Here is a 14,508-nt window from a genome sequence, read left to right as displayed (position 1 = left end):
TTGGGGTTCCCTGTCCCTCTCCAGTGTTGCCCTAGACCACCCTCACCAGTGGAGCCCTGATGGGAAAGGGTCAAGCCAGTTGTCTTCTGAGGGCTCTACTCAACCCAAGGGAAACTCATCCTTCCCGGTCACATCCACCACTGAGAGTGCAGCCTGCCCCACCTGCTGCTGTCTACATTTCCCCCATCCATCTCAAATAGGACAGATCAGGAGGACGGATCAGGCTGCCTAGCAGACAGCCGACTTGGTAGCAGATGCCACTGTCACCTTCATGTGGTCACCCTCACTCTCGGCTGGTAGCCCCCCTCATTTGGCTTTGTTGTGAGGGTGAGGTAGAGCACCACCTTTCCTTCCCTTTCAGGAAGGGATGGGAAACCCCCCATAGAACTTAGGATTCTTGTGATTTTTCCTTCAAACGGCTGATTTTCGGCTAGGGGAGGTGGGGAAGGGAGGTCTCCTAGAGCAGTTCTGCTGCCTTCTAGTAAGTCCCACTGGGATTTGTCTTTCCAAGGCCTTCCAGTCTCTTTAGAATGTAGTGGTGGAGGTGTGTGCGTGGCGGTGAACGGGGTCCCGGCAGGGTAGGAGGGTGAAGACGTAGCATTTTTTGTTTGCCAGTAGGACTTCAGCTGCAATTGGAGACAAGAGATAGCGTCTTTTTAAGATCCTGTTCTATTTGCTATGCAAATTCTCACTCTTCACAGCAGTCACAATTCAGAAAGAGATCAGACTTTCAGACTCCTTTTTCTCAAACCTCAAAACCTCCTCTCCAAGCTTGACTCTCAATTGGCAGCTTTGCTTCCTATTTCTCTGAGAAAATAGAAGCCATCGAAAGAGAACAACTGTCACACCCATCCTCACCTCTGTCTCCACCTACCCGCACCTGGGCTCCTGGGCTCTGCCTTCTCTCCTGACTGTGAGTGCTGGGGTGTGTGTGTGTGTGTGTGTGTGTGTGTGAGAGAGAGACAGAGAGAGACAGAGAGAGACAGAGAGAGAGAGAGAGAGAGAGTGAGAGAGAGAGAGAATGAGAGAGAGGAGGGAGGACCAGAATGAACAGAGGAAAGAGACAACAGACTTAATTATATGCATAGTGTTAGAGTAAATTTAAAAGATGACCTGAATGACAGTATGAACTTGTTATGCTAATCAAGTTAACATCTGTGTTCTGAAAAACAGAATAGGTCATGAGTAACATTACAGGGATTAATGGTATTTTTTGACCTGCTAAATGATGGTACTTCATTTGCTTTCTTTGGTACCTAAGATTGCTAGATGTTACTAGAAGTCTTGGCAATATATACGTTTTTAAGATCTGCAATGGCCTCATCTGCCCTTCTCCAAGCTTCTTCAACCACACATTCTCCACTTCCTCTTCTGTCTCCACCTCTCCAGGGCAAGTAAATGTGCATCTTTTTAAAACAGCCAGAGCTACTGGGGGTGGTGAGGGAGGGAATAGAGACTCTGATGATTTCACTCACAGTCAACCATCCCAGTGGATCAGCTCCTCAAGGAATGGGGTCTGGTTAAGGACCCAGGGGTCATCTAGGCATGGCAGAGAGGGCCATCAGTCTTGCCATCATTTTCTCATCCCTGGGGTTTCGGTTTGGGGATATTGACACCTAGGGAGTTGGTGAGACTCTCTCCTTTGGGGAAGGAAAGACAAGAGGAGGAAGAAAGAGTTGCTGTGCGTCAGGCAGTTTACTAGAGCTTGTTAACAGGTGAAGAACTGGGGCTCAGAGAAGCTGCCATCCAGCTGAAGTCACACGGCTGGGGTGAGATGGAGCTGGAGTTTAACCCAGGTCTGCTTGTCTCCAATCCTACCACACTCTAATTGTTGGCTATAATTAGAAAATGTTTCCTTAGACAAAGCCAAAATGAAACCCAGGAGTGAGATGGTGCTGGCAGCAGCCTGTGGCCTCTCTCCACCTTCCCACAACTATGAGGTGACATCGAAAGGAAAGATGGTGGTGGGTTTGAGATGCACGTTGGGGGCAGGGGTAGGAGTGGGCAGAGCTGAGCCCAGCTGAACCCGTGGAATGGGCAGATGGGTCACTTCCAGCCAGTTTCTTCCACCACTTAGAAGGCACAACAAGGGGACCCCCGCGGTGTCCTCTTCCTTCGAGCTTCTCGGGGAATCGCCCTACAGTACTGCACACCCAGCAACAAGCTCTCAAGGTTCACAAGTCATTTTACTTTGAAGTTAGGAGATCTCAGGGAGCAAAAACTAAACCATAGAATTTGGCATCAAACTGTCATTTAAAAGCTGCAATTTTCAGTCTTTCTCAAAATTTGGAGGTCTGGAGACACCTGTGATACATTTTCCTGACAAGTGTAAAGCAAGGGTCTACCTTTTCTTCCAAGGAAAACAGAGACAATATAGACAACTTTAAAATGAAAGCAAAGTTATGTGGTTTGGGGCACAAAGGGCATGAAGTATTCTCTTTACAAGAGTTTAGATGGCCTTATGCTCGTGTATTATGGTTTGTTCTGAGAATGGGTGTGTATGTGTGTGCACGCCTGTGCACACACGTGTATACACATGCAGTACATATGGAACACCAGGAGTGGAGGCTCCAAAATCATGGTCTTCACCTCAAATTGGAAAGGAACCTGGCAAAAGTTCAGACTTCCTGAAAATCGAGTAGGATAGGGGCTTGAGTCATCTTGGGCTGTGCACTAAAATTTCATGAGAAGTTCTACTGGGTTTCTATGCACCCTTAAAAAACAAATGAGGCAGGTGGAAAGAATTTTGTTTAGTGGGAAAAGCAAGGTGCAGAGGGTTTGTGTAGTGGGTCAGCAAGCGTGTAAAAAGTTCAGAAAGGATGGGATAGAATAAACTGGTGAGGCTCAGAATTATAATTTCCTAAGATGATTTTATATTAGTTAGTATGTTAGTTTATATTCCCCCCACTCCCAACCCCACCCCTAAACTGAAGGCCATGCTTCTATACATGTGTGCATGCACTCATGCACACACACATAAAGGCTTATTCATTTATGGAACTGTCAGCCCGGGATCCTGAAGGAAGGTGAGGAAGCTGGGAATCTGAGCTGGGAAGAGGCAGGCAGGAAAGGCCGAAAGAGATTCTATGGATTCCAGGGGTTGTAGCCAGTAGCTTCCTCTCTTCCCCTCCACTCCCTTCTCTTCCTCTCCTCCCTTTCTTTCAAAACAAGTGTTTAACGAGCACCTATTATGTGCCAAGCACAGTTCTAGACAGCAGGCACGCAACAGGGAGCCCTGAGCAATGAGCGCTGGATATTGAACCCAGTGTCCTTGGTCTCTTGCTTGCCTCCCTGTGCTCCTAGATCCTAGGCCAGTAAAGCCATCTGACTCCACTGCACCGTGGGGGCCTCGGTGTGGTCCTGGGATCAGACCCCTTCCCACTGCCCTCTCTAAATGAGCACACCATACCAGAGGTACCATGCCTTTCCTTAGCAAAGATTGAGCACTGGCTGTGTGGCAGGCACTGTGCTAGACGCTGGGGACACCTCACTGAACAAAAGAGACCAGAATTTTGCCCTCCCGAGGCTGACATTCCCCCTGGGGGAGACGGACCATATACACTGATTATAAGGTGGTGTTCCCTACCAGTGTCTCCTGTAGAAAGATCTCTATCCTCACCTTCTAAAACACGTCACCTCACTTTCCAGGAGGACCTCGCTTTCTTGGCCCCCTGAAGCAGGGCTCCCCAGGTCTCTGGCCTCTGTGAGCTTTTAGTTTCCTCACTGGTGAAACGGAGATGGCTGTGGTTAGAATTAACAGAAGACTAGTGGCTCTGGCATGCATACAGTCATCTGCGGAGCCTGCTAGAACTGCAGAGTCTGGGGCCCAACCCCAAGGAGTCTCATTCAGTGTGTCTGGCTTGGGCCCAGTGGTCTGCCCCCCATCCCCTGGGTGATTCTGAGGCAGGTGGTCTGGCCCAGGACCACTCCAGCCCCATGTGGAGAGCACTGCACCAGATGATGAATGTGACAGGGAGGGCACTCTCTACAAGTCAGCTGTGTTGATGTTGCACAGGGAACACTGTGCTGGAAAAGCTGGAATGACTGGCCTGACGCGCCAGCTCTGGGTGTGATGGAGTGGCCAGGAGAATGCAGTCCTCAGTCTCCTGCTGTGAGGAACCTAATTGACTGATGGTCCTGGTTGCTGCCCTTCTGGATCTAGCCTCGTCTTTGTGCTGAGACTGCCCCCAGCTAGTGACTGAGCAGGGCAAGGCTGCTAACACAGCTCATTTTCACAAGAGACTTCAGCTTGAGGCTTCCCCACTGCCTTGGCCAGGACATTCCAGGAACTGCATGGTGTTCTGGGGCTTCCTGTGCAATCCTCTTTCCTTCTCCCTGTCCTGCGCAGGTGTCAGCCCTGCAGCAGGGTCTAAAGGGTCTCCCTACTGTCTTCAGCTCCCCTTTTTATTCGTCACAGGTCTTATCCCTGATAAATCTCTTGCACATCTAGTCCCATCCTGGCTTATTTTCTCTGAGGACCTGGTGGACCTCTACACCTGGCTTGGTCTCTGACGTTAGAACAGCCTTCAGTAGTGCCCTTGCTGGTGGCAACAGCACCTGATCAGTGGCATCATGTGCAGGAGGGGAAGCAAGGGCTGGCCCCTCCAAAATCAGTTTATCCCTGTCTTGGGCAGGCCTGGCACGGCTTGGTGCAGTGGTTGGTGCCGCCTGTTGGCACAGTGGTTCAGAGCATGGCCTCGGGAGCTAGGTTGTCCTGCTTCAAACCCCAGCTCTGCATGAGCTTGTGCAAGGTACTTAACCCCTCTATACCCTGAAGCTGTATGTAGATAGTACTCCCCTCACAGAGCTATGGTCCAGAAAGTTCCATACTGCCCTGTTGGGTTCTCTGCCTCACAGCAATGTGCTGCAATTAAGGAGAGCTGGGCAAGTATGGTGGCTCCCCCTTCCCCTGACCCATCTAGAACTAGCGCTCTGTGGTTTCTGCCACTCCTTTGGGTGAAGAGGCCACGCGGTATACTGGAAACACCCTGGTTCCAGGCCAGCTCTGCCACTTCCAGCAGAAGGGTCTCCATAGGTCATTTTCATTCTCTATTTCTTTGTTTCTTATCAGTGAATTCAAGACACTGAACGACTCTTCTTAGAGGTTGGACTTCTAGCCCCAAGATTCTATCAAAGGATAGTACTCTCAGAGGCCAACTTCATCTTCTTTCGTTATTTCCGTTAAATGTACACGAAACATATTAATACGTTGTTGGCTCAGCTCTGTGCTGGGCACTGGGGACTCAAAAATGAAAAGAGAAGGCCTTTGCCCTCAAGCCACTCAGAGTCCTCCTAGGGGGCAAACACGTCCACAGATGACTCTGGGACAATGTGGGTTTGTGATCCCCTAGAGATCAAAGACTTCTGCCTTGGTTTTTACTAACATTTTATAATGGGAAGTGGGAGAGGTGCAGGAAATAGTTTCCTGATGATGTTTGGCTCAGAGAGGAAGGGCAATGTGTTTCATTGTCCCCTGCTTTAAAAAAAAGAAAAGAAAAAAGTATATTTCATTTCATTGAGAAGAAGAAACAGAAAAACTGGGGAAGTTAGACAAATAGGGAGAGACCTGTTACAGGTCATGAGGCCAGTTAATGATTAGTGAGACCCGAGTGGGCGTTTAGTGTTCAAACTGTGAGAGCCTGGGTTATGAGATCTCTTTGTCATTAGGGGTCGGCTTCACCCCAGCTCTGAGACTTCCAGCTCAACGATGGCCCCAGACCCCTGGGAGGGCTGCTTCTGGTCATGGGGGCTTCTTCTGTGGCTCAGTGTTGGAAGTACAGGTAAGTCGGCGCTGGGGCCTTGGGTGGGACTTCTTTCGGTCAATAATTCTATTTTTTCAAGCCATCTATTTATGTAGCGCTAACCTTTGGAAGGTCCCCTAAAAGCCCTCTCCTGAGATGTATTTAAAAGAGGGAGAAAAAAACCTTCAATCATAATGGGAATGACAGCACTTTCTTAAGTCACAAAAATTGAACTTCCTCTAGTTGTTTTACTCATTTTTCTAAAATCTGCGTTACTCCTTTTCACCTTGCACAAGCCAGGAAGAGTATAAAAAAATAAAATGTGATTAATTCCAAAACATGATTCATTTTCCCCCTGTAAATATCCATTGTTCCAAGATATATTTAATTTTAAAATTTAAAATTTCCAAACTAACAACAAGTTTGTCATTGAGATCGTTAGAGGTCCTTTCTGTTCTTGCCGACCCAGCTCAAGTTCAGGCTTGTCATCCCTCTTGGCAGTACTATGATAACTAGTCCTGTTCACCACAGATAACCAATGACCTTTAGCACAGTTTCCCTCAGATGCCATTTGCACGGTGCCTTACCCAGCGAAAACCCCACCCACCACTCTCCCTTGCTTAATATAGCAAATCTAAACCCTCTTATGGCGTAGAGCATCTCGGAAGAGTAAAATCCCCTCCTCTGACCAGCAGTGGCATCACCCTTGGAAAGCTCCCTTCCCTCTACCCCCAACAGCAGACTGCCTTTGTGTCATGTCCACAAGACATTTAATTCTCATTCCCCAGCTTTAGGGTGTGTCATTCTTTATGCCTGTAGTTGCTCACACTACCTTTTTGTTCATTTCTGCTCTTCACGTCTTCCAAGAAGGCCTCCATGATTCATACTTCCCTTGCAACACCACAGGCCCCTGCTCACCCCTTCCCTGCATCAACGGTTGGCGCTGAAAAGGTGCTACTTAGCTTCACATGTGCTTTCTCCTAACGCAATCATTTATCTGAGTGCATGTGTGTGTGTGTGCGTGTGTGTATGTAAAGTAACCATATATCTTGTTTTATGAAGTGGCTGTTTATACACTATATACTAGATCTAAAAGGATTTATATCTTACACATTTTTGATAAATGTGAGAAAAACTGCCCTGCAAAGAAGTTATAACTGTTGATTTGTACGTGAGCACGTCTGTTTTCCCACCCTCTCCAACAACACTTTGTATTATCAAATGTTTTTCATATTGTCAGTCTCATAGAAAAAATAGCATTACACTGTTGTCTTAATTTTTATTTCATATTGTGATTTGTGCTTCTGGTGTCTTGTTTAATCAATCTTCTTATAAAAATAATCTTTCATATTTTCTTCTAAACTTTATGGGTTTAGATGAAGATCACCAGGGACAAATCTTGTGGTCATGGGGTATTGTTTTTTTCCTACTCCTGTGGGGTATTTTTTAATATGATGTTGAATTTTATTTGCCAACATTTATTTTTATTTTTGTATATATTTATTATTTTGTATATTTGTTCATAAAGGAAATTTATGTATCATTTTTTTTTCTTGTATTGCCCTTCTCTGGTCTTGATACTAAGATGATTATAACCACATAAAATAAGTTTCTGTTCTATGAAACAGTTTTATATAAGATAAAGGTTACTTGTAATTTAGAGGTTTGGTGGAGTTCTCAAATAAAACCATCTGGCTCTAGCGTATTTTAGGGCCAGAGAAGACTCTTGATTACCAGTTTGATTTTTTCTTTTTTTGGTGCTAGTAGGTTTATTTGGATTTTTATTTCTTCTTGAGTCAAGTTTCAGGAAATTATATTTTTCATTGCTTTTAAATTTTCCAATGCATTTGTCTGGGAATTTTTAAGAATATCTTTTATACTTAATGTTCTGCAGTTTTACTATCATCTGCCTATTTGTATAGATTTATTTCCTTTTTATCTTGCTCATTACCCTGAGTATAACTTGTGATTAGAGAACTCATATCTTTTTTCAGTTATGGAAAATTCTTAGCAATTACCTTTTCAAAATATTGTTTCTTCTCCTATTCTCTTCCTTTAGAGAACAGCTACTAGTTAAATGTTGGAGCCTCTCCATCTATTGTCTATACTTTTTAACTGCACTTTCATATTAAAAAGCCTCTTTTACTTCTTCTGTACTAGACATTATAGCATTGATTCCATTTTTATTTCCATGACTATCTTTTTCATTTCCTTTTTCTAATTAGCTTTTTACTATATATCTTATCATTTATGCCCATTTTTATTTCATAATTTCTTATGCTCTGTCTTTATTTTTATCCTTGTATATTCTCAGCATACTTATTTTAAAGCTTTGTCAAAGATTTTTAAAACTTTATTTCACCTGGAATGAATTCATCATCCACTTATTGGCTTTATCGACTATCTGTGTAAACATTTGATTACTTTATATATTTGTTTTCAACCTTTTTAAAAAGTAAATTAGTTACTGAAGTACAACATACATACAGAAAGGTACACAGGTTAATGAATTATCAGAATGATTTCACCTGTGTAACCATCATTCAGATCAAGAAATAAAATGTTATCAGATTCTTAAAACCCATTCCCTGTATCCCATCTTACTCACTACTGCCCCAAAGATAACTCTTATCTTGACTTCTGACACAATAGATAAGTTTCATTTTAATTTTCAATGAAAAGTTTGTTTTCAGTCTCTCTCTTCATCTCTCTGTCTCCCCACCCGAGCCCCTATCTTTGCCCTCTCTCCTCCAGAAAGGTGCGTTGTCTCAGCTCCTGTGAGTGAGGCCTTGTCTTTCCATCCTGTCTCCCTAAATAAAGCTGTAGCCCCAGTAAAAAGTCAATAGCTGTTTTTGTTTGTATGGTTTTTGTTGTTAGCTTCCTTTCCTGAGTTGGGGAGCCCCTCTCCACCGCTGGCTACCACTGGTGGGTCTTCCACACTTGACTTGGAGCACTTTTGGACCCCGCTTACCTCACAAAACTGAATTCTTACAACCACTGTCTTCTCTCAGACCTGGAACCCATCACCATTTTGCAATTCTATTCTTGTTCCTGTTTTGGAGATATTATTTTTACATTTGAGATTGTCTATGTCTTTTTCTCTCTCTCTTTTGGATATTCATCTGTCACTACTCTTTGGCTAAAGTGGTACTTGGAGGGATGGGGTATCTGAGCATGATTCACTGTGCCACATTCCATAGTCTTGAATGACGGACAGTTCAATCCTATTGTCTGCAAATATCGGCAATTTTTTCTCCCCCTTTTCAAACCTTATAATTTTTATCCTGTTTTATTGTCTTGTTTTACTAGCTAGGACTAGGACATCCAGTCCAATATTTAATAGAAGCACTGATAGCAGACGTTCTCATTTGTTCCCAGTTCTGAATGGAATGCTTCTAACATTTCACCAATAACTATAATCATTGCTATAGGCTTTGGGTAGGTACCCTTCTTTCCTTATGTTAAGGAGTGTTGGGTATTGAATTTTATCATGTGTTTTTTCCCTACATCTATTGAGTTGAGCATATGGTATTTTTCTTTAATTTGTTCATATGTGAATTACATTGATACATTTTCTAATGTTAAACCATCTTTTCATTTTTTGGATTAAACCCTGCTTGGTCATGACGTATACTTGTTATCCTTGAAGGATTTGACATTTTATCTAGGATTTTTATGTCTGTGTGTAATAGTGAAACTGGCCTTTAGTTTTTCCTTTCTCCTTCTTTCCTTGTCCAGTTTTGACATTTTGGCTATTTTCATAGAATGAGTTTGGATTCTTTCTCCCCTTTTCTATTCTCTGGAACAGTATGTGTAAGATAGGAATTGAAGGATTGTTAGAATTTCTCTGTGAAATCTGTCCTGATAGAGGTTTTTGATGAATAGATTTAAAACTACTGTTTCAATTCCTTTATACTACAGTTTTACATTTGATTTTCTGTTTTTTCTTTCTTGACTAAGTTTTAGTAAGCTATAGTTTTCTAGGGGATTATCAATTTTCTAGGAAAATATCTATTTTTTAACTGTTGGATGGGTATAAACATGCTATTTTGTGGTTTAAAAAATCTACTGGGCTTACATCCCCTTTTAATTCTCTATATTGTTTATTTGTGACTTCCCCCTTTTTTTCTTACTCTATTATCAAAAGTACATCTAGTTTTTTTTTTTTTTTAAGTACATCTAGTTTATTATTCTTTCCAGAGAACTACCTTTTGGTGTTTATTGTGTGTGGCAGGTTCTAGTCTAGGCAGTAGAGTGAACAGAATGGATAAAAATCCCTTCCTTCTTTGAAAGTATCTTCTAATGTGGGGAAATTAATAAACAGTACATTTAATAATAAACTGGTAAATAAAAAATCTTCATTAGGTGATGATTGCTATAAAAATAAACAGATCAGGTTAAAGAAAATTGAGAGAACGGAGGTGAGGCACATAGGCAGATTGCAATTTTAAATAGAGGGTTAGGGACTTCCTTGGTGGTCCAGTGGCTAAGATTCCACACTTACAATGCAGGGGGCCTGGGTTCGATCCCTCGTCAGGGAACTAGATCCCACATGCTGCAACTAAGACCCAGAGTAGCCAAATAAATAATAAATATAATAGGGGGTTAGAGGAAAGAAGATGACATTTGACAAGCAAAGACTTAAAGGAGGAGAGGGAATTAGTCACATGGATGTCCAGAGAAAGACACTTTGGGCAGAAGGAATGGCTAGTGCAAAGACCCTCAGGTGGGAACCTGTCTAGAGAGAGGAAGAGCTAGGAGGACTGGCTGGAACAGAGGAAGCAATAGTCAGACAGGCAAAGGGCTCCCCAAGGGGATGGTCTAAGATATTTAGGGCTTTCTTCCACTGTTAGGACTTTGGATTTTATTCTGAGTGAAATGCCTTGTGGCTTTTGCACAGAGATGTGACATGATTTGATTTACTTTTCTACTACTGTGTTGCAAATAGACTGAAGGGGGACAAGAATGAAGGCAGGAAAAGCATTACAGGCTACATAATTTTGAGAGGTGATGGTGGCTTAAACCAAGGTGGTGCCAGTGTAGGTAGTGAGAATGGTTTAATTCTGAATATTGTGTTCTGAGGATTTACTCACCATTGTACGGGGGTGGCAGAAAACAACGTGTCAAAGATTCCTCCAGGAAGGTCGGCCTGAGCAACTGCATGGACTGAGCAGCTACTGATGCTGTTCATATTGTTTTATTTAATTTCAACTACTTCCTTTTTTTTTTTAAAGATTTAATTTTATTTATTTTTGGCTGCATTGGGTCTTCATTGCTGTGCGCGGGCTTTCTATAGTTGCGGCGAATGGGGGTTACTTTTTGTTGTTGTACATGGGCTTCTCGTTGTGGTGGCTTCTCTTGCTGCGGAGCATGGGCTCTAGCCGCGTGGGCTTCAGTAGTTGTGGCTCTTGGGCTCTAGACAGCAGGCTCAGTAGCTGTGGCGCACGGGCTTAGTTGCTCCATGGCATGTGGGATCTTCCCGGACCAGGGTTCAAACCTGTGTCCCCTGCGCTGGCCGGCAGATTTTTTTTTTTTTTATCCACTGCGCCACTAGGGAAGTCCCTTAACTATTTCCTTTATATTTCTTTCCCTACATTTTATTTGGTGTTGCTGTATTATTCTTTTTCAGCTTTCTGAGTTATAAGATTAATTTACCTAATCTGAGTCTTTCCCCATTTTCCCCTGATATTTACATTTATGGTTATAGATATCAGCCTAGTACTGTTTTAGCTACTTTAACTCAAGTTTTGATATTGTATTGGTTTTACTGTTATTTAGTTTTTAATATTATCTAGTCTCCATTGTGATTATTCTTTAACTCATTCATTACTTAAAAGGGAATTTTAAAACCTCCAAATGTGTCTTTAAATAACTTTTGTTACTGATTTGTAATTTTATTACATCTTATTTAGATAACGTTGTCTGGAGTATATTGATTCTGTGATGCTTGTTGGGCCTTGCTCTGTGACATACTATGCTTATTTAAAAGGACTCTTAATTCTCTGTCTGATGGATGCAAACTTCCCTACATGACCAATAGAGCAAATGTATTCACGTATGTGGTTCAAGTCTCATGCTCAAGCAGAGTCCTCTCACCTTTTCTTCAAACAGTTGGGGGAAGGCAGATGAAGTAGTCGTCAGGCATCGTTCTCTCTTGTGTTCCATGGGGGCTCAAGTTGCCACAGGCTGAGGAGCCTGGGGGCCTGCACAGTCATAGTGGGCTTCATCGCTGGGGTGTCCAAGACCTGGCTGCTCAGAAGGGAGATACAAGGGGCCTCAGGGACCAGGTCTGGGGCTTAGGTGCAGAGCTGAGGAAACCGCTGTCAGCACTCTCTAAGGGTGCGGTTCCCACAATCTGCTCACAGTTCCACAGCCCAGCACACCCCAGATCCACTTGCTTGTTGTACATGTGCTCCCCCGTTACGTCTGAAGGCAGATAACCATTCCAGAAACCTGAAATAGCTGTCTTCCTCGTGAAGAGCCCTGCACAAATCAGTCTGCAACCTGGACCTGTCTTCTGATTCCGCAGACAGTTTTGTCTCATGGCAGGAATGTGAGGTAGCTGCTAACAGCACCAGGACTTCGGGGCTGGGGGGCCAGTGCGACAGTGTGTGCCCTGCTGCCCCAGCCGGTCTCTTTCTGTAAGACCAACTGGGTGTCAGGTGCCCCCCTTCTTTATCACAGGTGTGAGGGTGGGCTGTTGGGTATTGAAGATAGGCCAGATTTTTAGCTCCCTGGGAAGCAGGAGTTTCATGCTGTTGTTTCGGTTCAGTATTGTAGAAGGCCTTTCAGTGAACTTGACCATAAAATATCCCATTTAAACGTACCTGTTGGAAGGCACTGTAGAATACATACAGCTCATTAAGGGTCCTCTCTACCATCTGGCTGGGCAGCCATGTGCTGGGTGCTGGAAGGCTCTGGAGTGGCTCTGGACTGCTCATAAGGAAAAGAAGTGATGAGGCTGGAGGGGGCAGTTTGAAACCCTCTGGAATAGGGTGCTCAGACCAGAATGAGCCTAGTCCCCAGGGCAACTGCTCATTTCATAGCCCAGAAAACTGTATTATTTAGCTAGGACTGCTGTAACAAAATGCCTGGGTGGCTTAAACAACAGAAGTTTATCATCTCCCAGTTCTGGAGGCTGGAAGTCTGAGATTAAGGTGGCAGTAGGGTTTGTTCCTTCTGAGGGCTGTGAGTGAAGGAGCCATTCCAGGCCTCTCTCTTTGGCTTATAGATAGCTGTCTACTCCATGTGTCTTCACATCATCTTTCTTCTCTGTGACCAAATTGCCTCTTCTTATTAGGACACCAGTCATATTGAATAAGGGTCCACCCTAAAGGCTTCATTTCAATGTAATTACCTCTGTAGGGACCCTATCTCCAAATATAGTCACATTCTGAGGTATTAGGGGTTAGGACTTCAACACATGAATTTATGCAGGTGTCGGGGGACTCAGTTTAGCCCATGACAATATCCATTTCACCATGGCCTTTAATCTTCTCTAGCTGAGCAATATTCATATTCTTCTCTGGTATTTTATCTTTATACATGAAAAATATACACAGACTTTGGTTACAGAAGTGATGCCTTTAATAAATGAGTCTGATTATTACACTTGCTGATTTATGATGAATGCCTATAAGCCCTTGTTTCTCTCTTCCTTTCAAGAACACCTTTTTTCCTTTTAAGAACAGATGACCTCACCTTGGATGTTTCTTGGGTTTTTATTTGTTTGTTTGTTTTTTCCTCTAGGAGATGCACCTCCTACCCCACAGACAAAGTGCACTGACTTCCAGAATGCTAATCTTCTCCAAGGCACCAATCTCAAAGCCCACTTTCTCCTCTTCACCCCTTCTGATCCTCTCTGTGGGCAGCTCGTGGAAGAAAGTAGTGACATCCGGAACTTGGGGTTCAATGCCACTCTAGGAACCAAGCTAGTTATCCATGGATTCAGGTGGGAGCCAACCAACCAATAGGATCACCTCAGCTAAGAGCTAGAAAGTGACCATAATGCCATAGGAAGTTAGTGGGGAGCAAAAGGAGAAATGAATTTACTGCCTGTCACAGGTCCCATTGCTCACCTCCTGCTGACTTTGAAGATGTCTCATAGCAGCTTGAACACACATTCTGTTGTTCTTTCTTGTTGGTCACATACGTTACTCCTCTGCTAACTGTAAATATGTGTGACCCTGGACACACTCTCCAACTGTAAATATGTGTGAGCCTGGGCAAGTCACTTTAGCACACAGAGCCTCGGTTTCCATATCTGAATAAAAGGGAAGTTGTAGAGATGGTCTCAGTGATCCTTTCCTCCCTGAAGTGTGGGTTGCATGATTCATCTCAGCCAGTGAGGTCGTAAGCTTTGTGCAATCACTCAGGGGTAACATCGTGGTGTTTTTATCCAGGGTTTTTTGGGTTTTTTTGCGGTACGTGGGCCTCTCACTGTTGTGGCCTCTCCCATTGCGGAGCACAGGCTCCAGACGCACAGGCTCAGCGGCCACGGTTCACGGTCCCAGCCGCTCCGTGCCATGTGGGATCTTCCTGGACCGGGGCACGAACCCGTGTCCCCTGCATCAGCAGGCGGACTCTCAACCACTGTACCACCAGGGAAGCCCTTATCCAGGGTTTTATCTCCTCTTCTTCTCTTCTTCCTGGGTTTCATGACCTAAGAAACTTCCACTTCCATCACTCCCAGAGGTTAGCGTTTCTCAGATGCTACACACTTCTTCAACTTCTTTGAGGCCCTGCAGGCCAAATTTTGTTGTAATGC

The 14,508-nt window shown here is 43.9% G+C and overlaps 1 protein-coding gene across 6 annotated transcripts in view; it reads left to right on the top strand.

The window, feature by feature from the left end:
* The first annotated feature begins 5,423 nt into the window (after positions 1-5,423).
* PLA1A (phospholipase A1 member A) overlaps positions 5,424-14,508 on the top strand; it is a 33,913-nt gene continuing 24,828 nt past the window's right edge. For 2 of the 6 annotated variants that reach the window (XM_067738789.1, XM_067738788.1), the window contains exons 1-2: positions 5,426-5,780; positions 13,491-13,692. In XM_067738789.1, the coding sequence (XP_067594890.1) occupies positions 5,708-5,780; positions 13,491-13,692 (275 nt within the window). In that variant the 5' untranslated portion in view covers positions 5,426-5,707. Of the gene's footprint in view, positions 5,781-13,490; positions 13,693-14,508 lie in introns of all 6 variants that reach the window. The other 4 variants (XM_067738792.1, XM_067738793.1, XM_067738787.1 and 1 more) reach the window with 4 other exon arrangements.

This window comes from Pseudorca crassidens, chromosome 5, assembly GCF_039906515.1.
Source record: "Pseudorca crassidens isolate mPseCra1 chromosome 5, mPseCra1.hap1, whole genome shotgun sequence".
Taxonomy (NCBI): Eukaryota; Metazoa; Chordata; class Mammalia; order Artiodactyla; family Delphinidae; genus Pseudorca; species Pseudorca crassidens.
This window is presented reverse-complemented; position numbering and strand designations above follow the sequence as displayed.